This window comes from Erythrolamprus reginae, chromosome 2, assembly GCF_031021105.1.
Source record: "Erythrolamprus reginae isolate rEryReg1 chromosome 2, rEryReg1.hap1, whole genome shotgun sequence".
Lineage (NCBI taxonomy): Eukaryota > Metazoa > Chordata > Lepidosauria > Squamata > Dipsadidae > Erythrolamprus > Erythrolamprus reginae.
Genome location: NC_091951.1, coordinates 147,676,610 through 147,695,566, shown reverse-complemented (window position 1 = coordinate 147,695,566; position 18,957 = coordinate 147,676,610). Strand labels below are relative to the sequence as shown.

Below are 18,957 nucleotides of genomic sequence, written 5' to 3'. Positions count from 1 at the left end.
AATTAATTTTATATAATTTCTTTGGGTTTTTTTTTTTAAACTTACCAGCTGCAGCTGATAGAGCTGGTTCAACATCGTCATATGCTGAGGATTAATTGGCGAGGTTAATAGTGCAGGATTGAGACCAATGTTTTTTGCTGCAAACTGCAAAAGCTGTGCTTGAACCTGAGATAAAATAAAAGCGTTTATAATTTGCACAGCTGCTTTACTCACTGACCAGAATTTCAGCAAAACACACTAATGGCATGTGATCTCACTTTCTGTGATTGTGTTTCTTTTTGATTAATATATAAAGAAACCAAGAAATTTATAGTAACTGCTCGTATCAGACAAAATAATAGCATTCTGTATTTGCTGCATATCATAACTTGGGTTTCCTTTCTTGAGATTGCTACTTGATATGTCTTGAACATGGTATAAAAATACATCATTGCTAGAAATATAACAAATCTTTGCAAAACTGAAGAAGAACTGAAGAAGGAAAAGTAGGATCCTAATTGCTTCAGGAATAATCATTGTTAGTGGTTAATGCAACCTGGATTTTTATATTCCTGGCTACCGACAAAGAAATTCTCCCAGTTCTCATTTAATTTAAAAAAAGTTTTCAAATGTCAATGAGACTTTTCTCCCTTATTTAGTTCCAAGGTAGCTAAGAGGTGTGCATGTCTGTCTTATCTTCAACTGTACCATCCATTTGGGGGGGACGTCCCTGGTGCTCTCTGAGCTTGCTTGTTTTCTTGCAGATGTTTCATTACCCAAACTAAGTAACATCATGTGGTAGCGATGTTAGCACTGAAGATATTCCCTAGTTCGGGTAACAAAACCTCTGTAAGAAAACAAGCAAGTTCAGATGGAACCAAGGATCTCTCATGCCAACCCTGAGATACAAATATTCTCATCTCTCTTTCCCCTAGAAATGACCCACCCAATTTCTTCTCCACAAATTTAGCAGAGACTTTTGATCAGCCATTTGTGTATCCAGCTCTGCTGCCTACAATGCTGTTGATTTCCACTAACCTGAGGGGAGAGAAACTGAGGCACTTGAGCACGAAGACTAGGCTGGGATGAGTTAAGAGGTTGCACTGGCGGTTGCTGCGGCTGTTGCATGGTCCTGGCTTGTGCTGCTCCGCTATTGCCAAACATACCTAGATTGCCACTCGGTATCTACAGAATAACAAAATTCACATTTTTCAGAATTACATTTTATTTGGTGGCAATTCTTTGAATTGCTCTACATGTTATTGAACAGGAGCTCCCCTGTAAAAATTAGCAGATCTTTCGATCAATGCTTGAGTGAAGTGTTACATTAACGCTCAGAAAGTATCAGTAGTAGATACCAATATACTGATGTTTTAGTAGATATCTCCACAAATATTTACTTTGCGGAGTAGAACTATCTAAAAGTATATAATATATGTAGTCAGCCATATGTGGGCACCTCCCTCTCCGGTGAAATATGTGGAAGGAGTGGCTACCTCAAAACTTTCAATTTGCAAATATCATTAGAAGACAGTCAACAATATGATCAAAACAGTGTATGGGGAGAATTGTTAACAGAAGTGGTTTAAATATGCATATGCATATGTAGGTAGGCATGTATATTTAGGTCTGCCTTACAGAATTATAGAATTATACTTAACATGCTGGTATCAATGTACATACTATATGTATATTCTTTTGATTCTTTACAATACATTCCAGCATATCGACTGCACTGTAACATGCTCTGTAGGTTTTTTTAATTATTTTATTCTTACTTGATATGCAAGTTATTCTATTCATTTAGTATCAACAGTGTTTACAAAAAGGGATTCACTTTCTGTAACTACATAGATACTTTTTGTTTTATGCCAGTTGGCAATCTATGTGATGTTTAGAACACTTAAGATTCCTAGTTTGATTTCCGGTTTCTCCTTCTGTGACATTGGAAGCCGGACCAAGAGCTCTGTGGCTGGCTCCGAATATTCCCACACCTAAGAGTCCTGGATTGGGACCTAAGCCTCCCCCTGCTGGAGAGGGGTGAAGCTCCGAATACTTCCACACCTAAGAGTCCCAGATTGGGACCTAAGCCTCCCCCTGCCAGAGAGGCGTGAAGCGAAGTGGGACTCCAGGAAGGTAGAGGGGAGCTGCATCTCTCCTCCCTTAACTGGAAAGCGCCTAGCCGACGATGTGGTGCAGAGGCAGCAAACATGCCTGTCACAAAGCCAAAGAAAGACCAGAAACAGCAAGACTGAGCAAGAGAGAAAAGTGAATGGTTTGCGATCTGGGATTGTTGTTTTAGAAAAAAAAGGACCCCCAAAAATACAAGGGGGGAAAAATATGGAAGCTAAATGTTGGTGGTGTGATACGCCTACTAAAAACTTGAAGAAAACATTTGGGAACTGGAAGATTTTGCTGGCAGTTTTAAAAGAAGATATGGTTTTGGAAAGATAACTTTGTATTAAAGAAAGAACATTGATATTTTAACTGGAAGTTGCTTCTACCTTATTAAAACTAAATTGATTGTTAAATACTTATCTATATATATGACTTAATGAAATTGAAAGTGCAGAACAACAAAGACTTTTAAATGTTTTTTTTTAAATAAAATTTACTTTTCAATGGAGAAAAGACATTACCCAACCTATGTTTAAAATCTTGGATTACTAATACCTGTGTGCCTTAAACAATCTCTCAATCAACATAATGTAAAGACCAATCAAAATTACTTCTGCTCAAGGTTTAATGATGTGTTTAAAACATGGGATTAACTGCTCTTTATGAAATATAATATGGCTTTGTTGTTTCCTTTTTTCGCACATGGATAATTGTGTGTTTTGTTTTCTATTTTTCTTTTGTTCCTCTCTTTTGTAAATTAAATCAATATAAGTAAAATAAACAAACAAGTCAATGTTTCCCACATTCTAATCCTAATAGATTTAAATAGACAGACAGACAGACAGACAGACAGACAGACAGATAAATAAATAAATAAATAAATAAATAGATAGAGATAGCTAGAACATTTGTTTGTTTTTAGTTTTAGTATAACAGTTTCGATGAATGTGTGGAAATGGTACTAGGTATTATATTTCCTTTATTACCACTCAAAGTAGCAAAGGTTTCAAAACAATTTAATATGATGGCAATGATTTTATGATTCTATTGTGGAAATGTTTCAGAATGATTCTTCTTATGATTCTTCTTATCTAAAGATAAGAACCTTGCTCTTCTTTGAGAATATAGAATGTTTAACCAAATTAGAATGTAAGTCTGCAATATACAATACAGACAAATCAAATGGAACGAGAAGTCAGTGCTGTGTTGCACATTGCAACACAACAGTATAAAAGGACTCATAAAATAGTATTCATATAAGCTACTGTGGATAGAATCAACTAAGTGTTCTTTAGAAATCTGGTACTACAACAGAGGAGGCTCTATCAGTCACACTAGTAAAGATGAGACAGATATTCATGTTTTCTTTCTTTCTTTCTTTCTTTCTTTCTTTCAAGGCATTTTAAAATGAATGGCTAAATTCCTTCCTTGCTAACCTTAAGTCTGTGCAAAAGAGTCAGTCACTTGGTCCACATAATCTTCTCTTAGGCATCTTCCTCATAGAAATTTTTTCTTAACTGTCTCATATTTAAGATTAGCAAAAGATACCTAAATTAGAGTTGTTTTCTTTCTATATTATATTTCAGTTATTTTGTACTAGTTCAATGTTTTTAAGTTGCCTTTACATAACATTTGTTGGGGATAGAAAGTTGGTAAACAACAATAAAAACATAAGGAAAGTCCTTAATATGTTTTCCTTTCTTAAAAAAGCTTTCCCATACGTTTAGAGTTTTTAAATGAGCAGGTTGGGCCTGGAAAGAATTCAGACAGGACAATGTATATGAAAATTAATATATATATATATAGAGAGAGGATAATTCTCTGCCTTACAAAGGTTGCAGGTTCAAGTCCCAGGGGGTATGGCTAGCTGATGAGGCCAAAATAAGGCTGAAATAGATCTATCCTAGTCTCCCTTAATTTTCAAATTCAGCAAAAAAACATGTGACACATACAGATAGAATTGTCGGCTATCAATAAAAATTAACTGCCTTGGAAATGGCCCTGGGTTGGGCCGAGAGGCAAATAAGGAGCTGTGATGTTCCTTCAAAATACACTAGGGTGATTCGACACAAAAATATGTAACTCTTCCCTGGTGCAGAGCTGAAGGGATTGGATACTGTAGCCTAGAGGATAATTCTCTGCCTTACAAGGCAAAGGTTGCAGGTTCAAGTCCCAGTGGGTATGGCTAGCTGATGAGGCTAAAATAAGGCCGAAATAGATCTATATATAGCTTTATCACTACAATCATCTTTGAGCATTAAGGCAACTTAATGCCTTACGTGATGAGTTGCAACTAAATTACATAGTAGGTTCAAAGATTGCCTACCCCTGCTCTAGATGTACTATGTAATTTTTGACAGACTCAATTTAATAAATTAGCAATTATTAAATGTACAGGCATCAGTATGCAAACTGGCATAATGCAGTAAGCAAGGGGATCTCAATGCAGTGCCTTCAGGCATCATAGTACCTGCAGAACCTTATTGGGCATAATGCTAGGGTCTTGCTCTCCGCCCTCAAATAGTCTTAAATAATTTTCAAATTGAACAAAAAAGAAAATAAGTAAATAGGAATCAGTCTTGCTGCAGAGCAAAATATCAGCTACTGGGACATTAAAAAAAACCCTGGTAGATCTGCAGAAAAAAAAAAGGAAGGCAGGAGGAGGAAATGGACTTTGCAGAGATCATCCTATAGGTATGGAGGTGGTGCAGTGGAAAATGAATGGGGAAGACTGAGAATACATATGTTAACTTGTGCTCATGTATGTGTGCCTCTTTAAAACCAACAGTTTGCATTCTGAGAAAGTGGTACCGGTATTTGTTTTGCAGGGAAGTATATGTGATTGACATTGGGAGTTCATCTCTGCCTTGTAGAATATCCTGAATGATTTTTTTCCTGGTTTTTTAGACCTCAAAATTAGGAAAGAACATAAAGTCAAGAGTTGATGTTTTGGGGTGTCAGTCCTCGCCTCTGCCTTATTTTCAGTTCTTCAGCAATATATGTTCCCCACGAACTGAAAATATATTTATGATTTCTGAAAGTACTTACAATCCATTCTGAAAATTCTAACAAAACTGAAGACCTCATAAATAATAGCATGAATGGAAATATTCAATTTCTCTGGTGCTAAGAACTGATTTCTCACTCAGGATTGGCAGTGCCACAACTCTCCTGACTGGGTGAACTGAAAATAGAAACTGGTTTAATTCCAACCAGTAACTAAATACTGCAGTCAAGAAAGCTTGCTTGGGGACCAGAATAACCTCAACACAGTCAATGATAATTGTTTGAGGATGAGAAAAGAAGAAGGATGGTTACAAGTTGGAAGAACTGTGATTTCTGCTGTCGTGCAAGATCACAGAAAAGAGTAACACTATCCAGGTATGCTGTGGAAAAACAGCAGGGAAGAAAAGAAATAGAAGCAGGAGTTGTGGAGAGAAGCAGCAGCAGAAGAGCAGAGGGATAATATTTAGCTAAAACACCTTTGTTTCTCTTCTAGAGTAATGGCTTTCCTTTGAAGAAGGTCTAGATGCCAAATTATGTTTTGATTTAAACTCAATTTACTACTTACATTTGAAAAAAAGGATATTGATACAGGAAATAAAAACATATTCCTTTTACTAAGACAGCAACCGACTTTCACACAGTTGTCACTGAAAAGGTACCTTACCTGTCTAGAAGAATTCAAGTTTTGCATGCCCAGCCCTGAGGCAATCCCACCCAGGGTCTGATTAGGGAGTGCACTGTTTGAAAGGGGGAGCTTCAGGCTTGGTGAAGGCAAAAATGGTGAAGTAGTGGGCTCTTCCACTAGGCCGCCATCCTGATTGAAAAAAGAAAGGGTGAGCTGTGTGCAGTGTCCAGGTACAGACAGTGCACAAAACAGTTTCCCATGGAAATATAAGTGGAACATGGATGAATAAAAGATCAAAATATTGTTTAAAAAGGCATGAGGAATACATAATGAAAAGTATGGAGTGGAAGGAAGAAGAAAAAGAGAAACAGAATTAAGATACTGTTTGTCTTTACTTTTCGCTTTGAAATTTTTAAATGCATAATTGTAAATATATAATCATTCTCAAATATAAAAAGCAACAAACATTTTAAGAGGCAGGAATTACATTGCAGACATTATGTGCCTCATTTGGAACAACAGCATGTCCTCCAGCAGGGGAAAATACTATTTCTATTTTTAATTTCTACTTTCATATCAAATTATTTTCTTTTCTATGATTATTTTTTAAACTATCCCAAAGACATAGAGTAATTCTGAAGAAAACGTACACTGCATTTTTGTATTACGTATTACTATTTTGGAACATACTGTAGTCACCTTTGTGACATTAAGAATGACAAAACTTCAGTGATCTCTTATTTAGCCTCTGGCAATATGCATAATCATCTGAAGTTTAGGTAAATTCTAACCTGCAAAAAGCTGTTAGGAAAATATATTCTATTAGCACTCTATACAATCTCCTGTTCATTGTGTGAATGAGTAAGACTTTAAAAAGAACACATTAGCACAGTACTGAAAGCATTGTAAAACAGTACTGTATTTTTTTTAAAAAAAAATCAGTAGTTTAGGAAATGGGAAAGAAGACAAGGAGATTGCTATGACAATTCATCTCAAAGCAGGGTGCCTTAATCTAAACACTATATAGGATTCTTGGATAAATTGTCAATTGCAGTCTAAAGCATAAACACAATTATATAGATCTGACTGTTCAGGTAAAAGGACTGAGCATAAATATTTAGGCTTAATAATGGTGCATAATCCTCTAGGTAACTATCTCCACAGCAAGCTTGTCTCAACAAAAACCAGTATATAATTATGTTTCTAACAATGACAGATTTCTTAAGAAGCTGAAGAAACAGATACTTTTATTTCAGTTCCAGTGATACACATAATAATTTTGATCCTTCAAGGAACAACCAATAAAATCTCTTTATCTGCCTATTTACTATGGAGGCTTCTTTATTCTCCAGACAGGGTGGAGGGGAGAAAAAGTAAAAATCAGAAGTCATCTCTAACATACAATATAAAGATTATAACAACCATTATGTAGGACAGGCAGGCAGAAGATCAGCAAGACATGTTCATAAATGGGTGAGATGAACCGTTGAACTTACTTGAACGGTCTTCTCGCTGCACTGCGAAGAGAGTCCAATGTGGGTATTACTTCAGCCTTATTGGCAGGGACTGAGTTAAAAATTAGCATAATTAATATGTCCCGCCCACCACTGCCCCCTTCTAGTCAGTGATAAAAACGAAGGAATAGTAAGGAACAAAATTTTATTTAACAACAATAACCTTCAAGAACTTCCAGAACTGTGCACCTGGGCCAAAAAGGCCAGGCGGGTTTGGACTCTCTTTGCAGTGCAGCGAGAAGACCGTTCAGGTAAGTTCAACGGTTCTTCTCCACTGCACTGCTCAGAGAGTCCAACGTGGGATATACCCAAGCCACACTTTAGGGAGGGATAGGCTGGACCAGGGGCTCTGGAACACAAACTCCCTGCAACACTCTTCTGCCGAAGGCGGCCTCCGATGAAGCAAAAGAGTCCAGGCGGTAATGTCTGATAAAGGTTGTAGGGGCAGCCCAGGTAGCCGCCCTACAAATGTCCTCGATCGGTGCCTGCGTAGTCCATGCAGCTGAGGCAGCCGCGCTTCTGGTAGAATGTGCTGTTATCCTACCCAGCAAGGGTGTTGATGTGGTCCGATAAGCTTCTATGCTACAAGTCCTGATCCATCTGCTAATGGATTTCGCTGATATTTTCCTACCCATTGAAGATGGGAGAAAGGACACGAAGAGGGCCTCTGATTTCCGAAAGGCACTGGTGCGGTTGATATAAATCTTAACTGCTCTTCGCACGTCCACCTTATGCCACCGCAGCTCTGATGGGTGAGAGCCATGGGTGCAGAAATCAGGGAGAACAATGTCCTGAGCCCTATGAAATCTGGTGTTAACCTTGGTTAGAAAACAAGGGTCCAATCGCAGGGTTACTCTATCCGGATGCAGAATGCACAGGTCCGGCCGAACCGATAGTGCCGCCAGTTCCGAGACCCTACGGGCCGAGGTGATGGCTACTAAGAATGCTACCTTTATTGAAAGGAAACGGAGTGATACTTCCCTCAATGGTTCAAAAGGGGGTCCTGTTAGTGCCCTTAGAACCAATGGTAAGTCCCAGGACGGAAAATGGTGTATGACCGGAGGAGACAGGTTCGCTGCACCTCGGAGGAAGTCCCTCACCCAAGGGTGATGAGAAATTGGAGAAAACGGGTCTGGTCGAAGAATCGTTGCAATGGCTGCCACCTGTCGGCGGAGTGTGTTGGGCGCCAGCCCCTGATCTAGTCCTTTTTGAAGAAACTCCAGAAGGTGCAGTATCGAAGATGCCAAGGGAGCGACTCCCCGTGTTCTGCAAAAGGTACAGTATGCTGCCCAGGTAGCCTGGTAGATGCGCGTCGTTGATGGTCGCCGTGCTGCTTGGATAGTGTTAATGACGCCTTCTGGAACCTGCTTTTCCCTCATGCGGTGACCCTCAATCTCCACACGGCAAGTTTCCACCACTGTGGGTCTGGATGCACTATCGAGCCCTGTGTCAGGACCAGCTGCTGGGGTGGGATCCTCCATGGTGGCAGGATTGACAATCCCATGAGGTCGGCAAACCAAGGGCGTCTGGGCCAAAATGGGGCGACAAGGAGAATTTCTGCCTCCTCGGAAATGATCTTGTCCACCACCCTGTGCAACAGACAAACTGGGGGGAAGGCATATAGGAGCCCCTTGGGCCATGGAGACAGGAGCGCGTTGGTCTGCTCTGCCTCTGGCGTCGGAAATCGAGAGAAGAATCTGGGCAACTGACGGTTGTGTCGTGTGGCAAAGAGGTCCACTCCTGGTACACCATACCTCTGGACAATCAGTTGGAACACCTCCGGGTTCAATGTCCATTCCCCGGGATCGATCGTCGTGCGGCTCATCCAGTCTGCCTGGGTGTTTTCCACCCCCGAGATATGCTCTGCCCGAATCGATGCTAGATGTCTTTCTGCCCATGACATTAGTCTATGGGCCTCCCGCATCAGGCGATCTGAACGTGTGCCTCCCTGGTGGTTCACATGTGCTCTTGTCGCCACGTTGTCCGTTAAAATCAGGAGATGTTGGCCCTCTACCATCTCCGTAAACGACTGTAGAGCTCTGAACACCGCTCTTAACTCCAGCCTGTTGATATTGGGATCCCTCAGGTCTTCTGGGGACCACCTGCCCTGGGCCACCTGTCCCCTCGAGTGTGCCCCCCAGCCTGAAAGACTGGCGTCGGTAGTTATCGTCACCTCCTGGTGAGCCAAGAAGGGGGAGCCCTTGGTTAAGGCCGGGGAGGTCCACCACGGGAGGGAGTGGCGAACTGTCGTGGTCAGGTGCACTTGCCTTTTTGAATTGCTGAGACGAGCCTTTTGGAAAGGGAGGAGGAACCATTGAAGGGGGCGAGCGTGCAGTCGAGCCCAAGGAACGATATTGATACAGGAGATGAACATCCCTAGCAGTTGTGACAGTTGTGCTAGGGAGGCTTTGTTGCGACGGGAGATGGAACGAACCAGGGATATTATCCTCTGCCTCCTCTCTGATGATAGGAAGACTAGGCCCGTCGTGGAATCTATGACGGTGCCTAGATGGAGCAGGCGCATAGTTGGCTCTAGATGACTCTTGGCTCGGTTGATGGTAAAACCTGCCCTTTCCAGTGAATCTATTGTCCGGGCCAGGTCCTGCCTGGCTTGTTGAGGGCTTCTGGATAGGATGATAACGTCGTCCAAGTATGCAAGAAGCCGGATGGATTGAGCCCTGAGGCTTGCTGTTAAAGTGTCCAAAAGTTTGGTGAATGTCCTTGGAGCTGAGGACAGACCGAAAGGCATGGCCTTGTACTGGAAGTGTTGGTTGAGAAGAGAAAAACGGAGAAATTGTCGATGTTGTGGATGGACCGGGACATGGAGGTATGCCTCCTTGAGGTCGATGGAGGTCATCCAGTCCCGGTGTCGGACTGATGCTAGTATGGTATGCAAAGAATGCATTTTGAAGCGTTGGTATCTGATGTATAGGGTTTCAGGTTTAAGATTAGGCAGCAGCCGCCGGAAGACTTGGGAACCACAAACACGATGGAATAAAACCCCAGTGTCTCTTGATGTGCCTGAACCTGTTCTATTGCTCCTATTTCTAGAAGGTGTTGAACCTCTTGTAGGATGATGGATCGCTTTTGCGGCTGATTTAGTGAGGTCTCTATAAATCTGTTGGGAGGTCGGTGCAGAAATCTTAGTTGGAGGCCTTGTGCTATGGTGTCCAAGGCCCAAATGTCTGTGGAGATGGACTCCCAAAATCCGGTGAAGTACTGCAGGCGGCCACCGATGGGATTGTCCTGGGAGGAGTCACTTTTGTTTGCGATATCCTCCCCTATTGCCTCCACGAAAGGGCCTGCGAGATTGTTGGAACTGCTGGTTCCTGTTCCCATATCCCCCTCGATCGGCACGATAGGTGGGTGTGTAGGCCCCCTGCCCGTAAGGTCTTGTGACCGGGGAAGAAGAGGAGGTGGAGTCCTGACGAAAGGACTGCCTGCGAAAATAAGGGGCTCCCCTTCTGTCTTGTCGCCTTGCTGATCGTGGCAAAACTTTCTTCTTGTCCCTGTCCTCAATGAGGACGGTATCTAGGGACTCGCCGAAGAGCTTGGAGCCCTGGTATGGGGCCGCGGCTAAGCGCCATTTCGACTTAGCGTCCGCCTGCCACGAGCGGAGCCAAACTAGGCATCGACCCGATAGGTTGGAGGCCAAGGCGCGAGAGGACAACCTAGCTGCCGCTAAGGTGGCATCCGCGGAGAACTCTAGTTGCAATAAGTTTGTTCACATCTTGGCGTAGCCTGGCATCCTCAGGGCCTAGTCTGGTAAGCATGTCCTTCAACCATAGGATGGAGGCCCTGTTAAAGAAAGAGGCGGCCGATGCCGCTCTGAGAGACCAGGCGGTCAGTTGATGAATCCTTCTAATCATATTCTCTGCCCTCCTATCATCAGGTTTCAGTCCATCTGCCATGTCTGATGGCACGACTGCATTGGACATTAAAGATGTCACCGGGGTATCCACCGAGGGATATTGGAGTAAATCCTGCACTCCAGAGTCAAAGGTATAAAATTTCCTGTCCCAGGCTGAGGGTCCTAGGGCTGCAGTGGGCTGCTGCCAAGGCTTTTTGATGTTCTCTGCAAAAATTGGTACAGCAGGAATATGCTCAGACTCCTTCTGGGGCTCATTGATGAGCCTGGCTGCTGGCATGATGCCCACATCCTGGGCTGCTGTCTTTGCCGAGTTATCAGGAGTCAAGGTGGCCTTGGCCTTATTCAACAAAACTCTAAAGAGAGACTGTTTGAATAATCCTGCTAGTGGAGGTTGTTCAGGTAAGGTGGCCTCATCTCCGGATAGTTCATCCTCCTGGTCCATGGGCATCTCCCCAAGGCCCTGGTCCTCCTGAAAGGAGTCATGTACAGATGCAGCAACATCGGGCACAGTCCAAGGGTCCTGTTTGCTAGGCCTAGGAAGAGGGGAAGGCCTCTGCTGGGCGCCCACTGCGATGCCCTGTGAGTAGGCCGAGGCAATCATGTCCTGCAAGGATGGAGACATTGTTTGCCAGTTGTCAATGGGGCCTCTAAGGCCTGCTGCAGTTGGTGTAAAAGTGGCTGCTGCAGCTGAAGGTGGTTGAGCCCTTGGCTGTACAACTGGTCTGGCCCATTCCGCCCGTTGAAACCCCTCTGTAGGTGGGGAACTTAAAGGTCGATCTGGTGATAATCCCCCTGCACCAGCGAGGTGGAAACCCTCCAATGGAATATCTGAAACCGAGGGGCTTTGTTGGTGTGGGGGTAGACTTGCTGAGGGGCTAGGCCCTTTTCTAGTCTTGGTTATTTCCAGCTGGGCTTCTAGGGCTTTAATCTTCTTTTCAGCCTCCTTTAGGGCTGAGGATTGGGAAGATTTCCCCTTAGACTTTGTGTCATGAGTCTTGTCTTTCCCTTTATTTGATGAGGGAACTGTAAGCTCACTAGGGGCGTTTTGTGGTAACTGCGACATAATGATATAATTACTCACAGACAGCAAACCAAAAGAGGCTTTTCCACGATGCCAGTAGATTGCAAAAGTGACTAAGCAATTGCGACGCCTAAAAAGCACGTCATCGCCCCCTTGTGGCCGATTGGTCTATGACTCGAAAGATTGTCTCCTGACCTCGTTGCCATAGCAACCTTGTCAGCCCAAGATGGTGGCCGTGAGCAAATATGAGTATCTGAGTCATTCATGCCAAAATGGCGGCCGTGACTTGAGGCAGGAAGATAGAATTGTCCCTTTATAAGGCAAGGAGAATCAACAATCTCCATAGCTTGCCATCCTGCCGGTTAGCTCAGGGGCGGCGTTCCAGCCCCCCTGCGGTAATTTAATGCCCCCCATGGTGCTCGTTTCGGCATCGTCGTCTCTCCGGCCGCCAAACAGCTGATGGGGACAAAAAAACTCCTGCGCGGCAATTTCGAGGCTTTTCTGCCGCCGCGCTCTCAACTGTGGTCTTTCTAGCCGCTAAACAGCTGATCTACAGCCTCGGGATCGTATGAGGCAGCCGGGACTCCTCGCACTCGGTATAAAAACCGATTCGGAGGTGCTGCCTCGCGCTGGCCACCAAGAAGGTATCTGGGCACAAGCAGGAATGGAGGGGGGTTTGATCGCTCGCGTCAGGGACCCCATACCAGCACACCCTGTCAGCAAAGCTTGCTCCGGGGAGCAGAGGCTTCTCAGGGGTGAAGAGTTGGAGAACGATACCCCAGAGGGCAGAGGCTCTCAATCCAGAAAATCCAGTCTTCATTCTGTAGAGAGAGATAAAAAGGGGAGAAGACAAGATTATTACAAGTAAAAGAAAACATACATTTTATTAAAGAAATTTATCTCCAACTGGAGAGAACAAAACTCATAGTCCCTACACTATGACTGAGTTTTTAAAACTGACTAGAAGGGGGCAGTGGTGGGCGGGACATATTAATTATGCTAATTTTTAACTCAGTCCCTGCCAATAAGGCTGAAGTAATACCCACGTTGGACTCTCTGAGCAGTGCAGTGGAGAACATCCAGGAACATGGGGTGAGGTATCATCAGTATGCTGATGATACCCAGCTGTACATCTCCCCCCCCATGTCCAGTCAACGAAGCAGTGGAAGTGATGTGCCGGTGCCTGGAGGCTGTTGGGGTCTGGATGGGTGTCAACAGACTCAAACTCAACCTGGATAAGACAGAGTGGCTGTGGGTTTTGCTTCCCAGGGACAATTCCATCTGTCCGTCAATAACCCTGGGGAGGGGAATTATTGACCCCCTCAGAGAGGGTCCGCAACTTGGGCATCCTCCTCGATCCACAGCTCACATTAGAGAACCATCTTTCAGCTGTGGCGAGGGGGACATTTGCCTAGGTTCGCCTGGTGCACCAGTTGCGGCCCTATCTGGACTGGCCCTCTCACAGTCACTCATGCCCTCATCACCTCGAGGTTCGACTACTGTAATGCTCTCTACATGGGGCTACCTTTGAAAAGTGTTCGAAAACTTCAGATCGTGCAGAATGCAGCTGCGAGAGCAATCATGGGCTTCCCTAGGTATGCCCATGTTACACCAACACTCCGCAGTCTGCATTGGCTGCCGATCAGTTTCCGGTCACAATTCAAAGTGTTGGTTATGACCTATAAAGCCCTTCATGGCATCAGGCCAGAATATCTCCGGGACCACCTTCTGCCGCACGAACTCTACAACGTGTTATATGCATTCTATTTTTTTAATGCCTAAATATCCTCTTAAGCAGTGGAATACTGTTCAACCTAAAACCTGAAGTATGATAGAAAAAGAAGTATTGAACTTGCTCTGTACTTTGCAAAAAAGTTCTTTAAGAATACATGTGGTTCATTAACTTCCTAAAAATAATTATTTTATAATTAATGTGTATGATCTCCTCACTTTTCACTGAGATTATCAGCAAGTACTCTATGTTCCTGAAGCAGGGAAAACAATGTTCAATGCCAACCAAATATTAAAAAATCTCTGATATTCTAAATAAATCCTGCTAGAGGTTCTCCCCTCCACTCTGCCCCCAGAAGCCTCAATATTTCTTTATTATCAATCAAATTGATGTTTATTTAATGCTGGAAAGCCCTAAGGGAAGACCCTGACATTTTCTAGTCATATCCTCAAGGTCTTTCAACTCAACATGCTTAACATTCTGCAAGGATATTCATCATGCTCCACAAATTGCAGCTTGCATGACAGTAACAGGTTCAAAGATTTCTTCCCTCCGCTCTTTGCAATCCTGCCGTGAGTCTCAAATATCCTGTATTCAATATCCTGTATTTCTGCTAATCACGAGTATTCTACTTTGTAAAACTGATACTTACATCCAACATATCATGGAATGTTGTTAAGAAGTTAACATATGGCTTTAAAGTTAATCTCTTTGATAAGTGCCAATTTAAATATGGGCAGCAAAATCTATAAAACTAATTTGAAAGGTAACCAAAACTCTAAAAGAATTAGAATTTAGCATTTATTTTGTATCTATCAGCTTTTGATAAGAGCAATGTCAAATATCAATTTGATCACATACTGGAGAAATTGAATTCAATAATTTGATTATGGAGCTTTCTATTCATATTTACTACCTGCCTATTAAAAACTAATACAGTACTATTAAAAGGATTCAAAGGCCAATTAGTATCAAAGTAATATAAAGCAAGCTAGGGAACACACACACATGCAAAACAAAGAAAGGGAAAAGTTCCCTTAACTTAGTAGAAAATATAACTACTATATATGCAATATTTACAGTAAAATTATCTTTCACTTAGCATATTTTATTTATTTATTTATTTATTAGATTTCTATGCCGTCCTTCTCAGATGACTCATTTATATAATTATATAATCCATGGCAAAAAGAATGTCTTTTACAACAACAACAACAGTTAAATTCTATTTTAAATATAAAGTTTATGATTTTTAATATCATTTTTGTCTTAATTATAGCTTCCTAAGATTAAAACATTTTCTTCCTGCTTTTTAGGGAAACTGCTCTTGAATTTTGGTTCTTCTGAAATAATTAAAATTGCTTACTATAGGAATATACTAACTTTGAAACTGGATGGGGTTGCACTGCCGCAGACAGACTCCATCCACAATCTGGGGATCCTCCTAGACTTGTGACTTCTGCTAGATAAGCAGGTGGCAGTCAGGGCTAGGAAGACATGCCTTTGCATAAGCTTTGGCTTATTTTCCAGTTGTGTTTGTTCCTGGATTTGCACTCATACCATTGCCATTTCCAGATTGAACTACTGTATGCACTCTACATGCAGTGTTGTTCTTGAAGAGTATCTGAAAACATCAACTGATACAGAGTGCAGTGATGTTGAGTAGTTATCTAAATTCTTAGCGTGCATTAGTGCATTAGTTGCAAGATGCTGTTTTTAACTTTTAAAAACTTTCATGGCATAGGACTGTGATATTTGAGAGACCATCTCTTCCCAATCACAGCAGCCTAGATCTGGAAAAGGGAGTGTACTATGGATACCGTCAGCTAGGAACCTACGTATGATGGGTCCCAGTGCCTCTTCATAGAACATTCTTCCCCTTGAAATTAGATTGATGCCAACTCTTTTGACATTCTGAAAAAGTCCCAAGACTTGGTTATATAATCAGATATGAGGTTCCCAGGGACCAGTAGATATGCTTAGATATACAGTGTTCCCTCGATTTTCGTGGGTTCGAACTTCGTGGAACGTCTATACTACGGTTTTTCAAAAATATTAATTAAAAAAATACTTCATGGTTTTTTCCCCTATACCACGGTTTTTCCCACCCGATGATGTCATATGTCATTGCTAAATTTTCGTCTGCCTTTAAAAAACATTTTTTTAAATAAACTTTAATAAACAAACATGGTGAGTAATAATCTAAATGGTTGCTAAGGGAATGGGAAATTGTAACTTAGGGGTTTAGTGTTAAGGGAAGGCTTGTGATACTGTTCATAGCCAAAAACAGTGTATTTACTTCCGCATCTCTACTTCGCGGAAATTCGACTTTCGCGGACGGTCTTGGAACGCATCCCCCGCGAAAATCGAGGGAACACTGTACTAGAGAGTTATTTTTCTTTTGCTGGGGGTCTGTATATTTTTTTATAATATTTATTTTTAATCTAGATTTTATATATTTTTTACATTTCTTGTTTTTATATTACTTGTTGTTCAACTGTTGTATACATTTTGTGAGATAAATGGTTACACAAATTTGACAAAGAAATAAATGAAGGCTATATCCAAAAGACTATTTCCCTACTCTAAAGGAGACTAGGATTTAAATTACAGACAGAAAAGAAAAAGTTATTTCATTGTTTTAACTTGCTGAATCATGCGAGTCCCTCTTGATTAAGACATTCTCTTGATTCCTATAATCTTACTACAGCACATTAGAAAGTTTAGAGAATGAGATTAATCAACAGGAGACAAGCAGAGAGCATACCCATCTCTATTATTTTCTCATTTGTTAATCAAGCTTTCACCAATTGTCATCTTTCATTAGATGATGGTCCGAGTCCTCGGAGAGGAGCGGCATACAAATCTAATATTATTTACTTATTTTTAAAATCCAGAATGCTGCCCCTACCTTGTCAAGGAAGGTGGGGCGGTCCATGGAAGACTCTTTGGAGATCGGTGGTGGGCGGCAGCCAAGGGGTTTGGTGACCATTCCATTGTAGTCAGCTACTCCCATTCCACGCTTGTCCATTTCCACCTTCTTTTCCAGCAGAGCGCCTGTAAATGGTAAGACAAATATGAAAATGTCACAAGAAAATTAGGAATCTTTATCCAGGTCAAGATGAAGTTACATTTACATTGCTTTCATTACACTTTTATTAGTAACAATACATTTTAAAACTTGAAATTTAAAATAAACATGCTATTCCAAAGCACCGAGTTAATACAGATTTACAGCCTACCCAATTCTTACACAAAATGGCTTTAAAATAATGCAGTTTATTTCACTGAAACAGAACAATCATCACTCATAGCTACGGGTACTGTATATCATTAACAAAAGTACTTACTCATGGCCTGATCTAGATTCATACTGTTACTCTTTAAGGCCTCTTCTGCTGGCTCTCTCTGCAAAAATAAGAAAATCTGATGGTTGCTAACTACATAAAACAGAGTTTATAACTATATATATATATATATGAACATTTTACAAGCATCTCAAGTATACTGTCCTTCTTAGGTTAAGAGATCACCTCTTAATAATTGACATTTCAATAGCTAATATTCAGACGTTTGCAACTAAAATGGGGGAGGTAGTGTGCCCTGTGGTCAATCAGCAAGTTAATATGTTGAAACAGCAAACAAAGCTTTTCATAGCAAAGAGATACATATAAATGATCACATGCCAAGACCTGCAGATCAAGGAATGTCTAGGCGTACAACAGTTGGTGAACTGGAAAAAACTGGCAAACTTAAAATATCAATTTTAGATTCAATCATTTGGAATAGGAAATAGCCATGATGCCAGCTTTCAAATTTACTATGGAAAATAAAAGTTCCCCAGTCCTGTTTCAGTGTCTGCCCCCTAACTGGAAACAATTGCCTACAAATTGGAAATAAGCAATATGATTGCCAATTGTTTGTTTGGCAATCATTTCCCATAACCCGTGTCATAGATGTAATAGATCTGGCCCATGGGGCCACCCTGGAAACAGTGAAGGATGGGATTACGATAACTCTGTCGGCAAAATGGAGCTCAGGAGGACTACATGTGGCCCTTCCAAGCTGCATATTCACTGGCAGAGAGTTGCAGGAAGTCATCGCAGCTGAAAACAGAGCTTGTGAGGGCCACACGCAGTTCTCCCAAGCTCTGTTTTTGCTGGCAGAAGGTTGCAGGAGGCCGTTGCAGCCGAAAACGGAGCCAGGAGCCTGCTCTTACTGACAGAGCGCTTGGGCCACCACAGATACCCCTGATATGAGTGACATTGAGCTGGCCATGTCCACCCTGGTCACACCCACTATGGCCCCTCGAGGTGAAATACAACCCTGATGTGGCCCTCAATAAAACTGAGTTTGACATCCCTGATCTAGCCTTTTCTGAGCCATCAAAAAATGCTTAAGCTGAAAACTGTTGGAACTAGAAAAAATCAATTGGGAATTGGGAAAAATCCTTGCTTTGATGATTACACAATTTAAAAAATTATCCTGGATTTTGCCCATACTTTCCAATAACATTTTACCACCCATTTTTAAATCAGAATTTTTCCAAAGGGTTAAATATTCATAATATTCAAAAAAATAATCTATGCCCCAATACGGGCCCCCAAATTCTGACAGTCTGGGAACAATTGTACTTCGTAATATATGTTGTTCTAAGAACTTGTCATGACCACAAGGGGAATAAATAATAAAATTCCAACATAACCCATAGAGGATTATATTTCACTAAATTTTAATTTGCAATGCTAATAAAATATAACCCCAATGATAGTTTTCAAATCAGATAAATTAAAGCTACCATTCTCAAATGGTAATTTCAATTTAGCTAATGGAAACCTTGGTGGACTACTATTGCAAATAAATTAAGTAGCCTGTCAATCTGAAGAAAATGTTTATTTGGTATTCATATTATGGTACCTCTAAGGACATAAATAAAGTGAAGAATATTAATTTTAATAATATTCATTTTACCCCACAAACATAAGGGGATTTTACTTTCTCTATTTATATCCCGTTCATTTTTAAAATAAAAAATTCAAAGTATTTATTTTCACATCACGTATCTAGAAATATTTTAAGTATAAAATCCAA

The 18,957-nt window shown here is 41.5% G+C and overlaps 1 protein-coding gene across 13 annotated transcripts in view; it reads right to left on the bottom strand.

The window, feature by feature from the left end:
- Positions 1-18,957, bottom strand: part of TNRC6C (trinucleotide repeat containing adaptor 6C) — a 177,013-nt gene that overhangs the window by 30,633 nt on the left and 127,423 nt on the right. For 9 of the 13 annotated variants that reach the window (XM_070739827.1, XM_070739832.1, XM_070739828.1 and 6 more), the window contains 5 exons: positions 17,217-17,274; positions 16,778-16,923; positions 5,768-5,917; positions 1,018-1,164; positions 46-165 (listed from right to left, as the gene is read on the bottom strand). In XM_070739827.1, coding sequence (XP_070595928.1) covers positions 46-165; positions 1,018-1,164; positions 5,768-5,917; positions 16,778-16,923; positions 17,217-17,274 — 621 coding nt within the window. The remainder of the gene's footprint in view (positions 1-45; positions 166-1,017; positions 1,165-5,767; positions 5,918-16,777; positions 16,924-17,216; positions 17,275-18,957) is intronic. The other 4 variants (XM_070739835.1, XM_070739836.1, XM_070739837.1 and 1 more) reach the window with 1 other exon arrangement.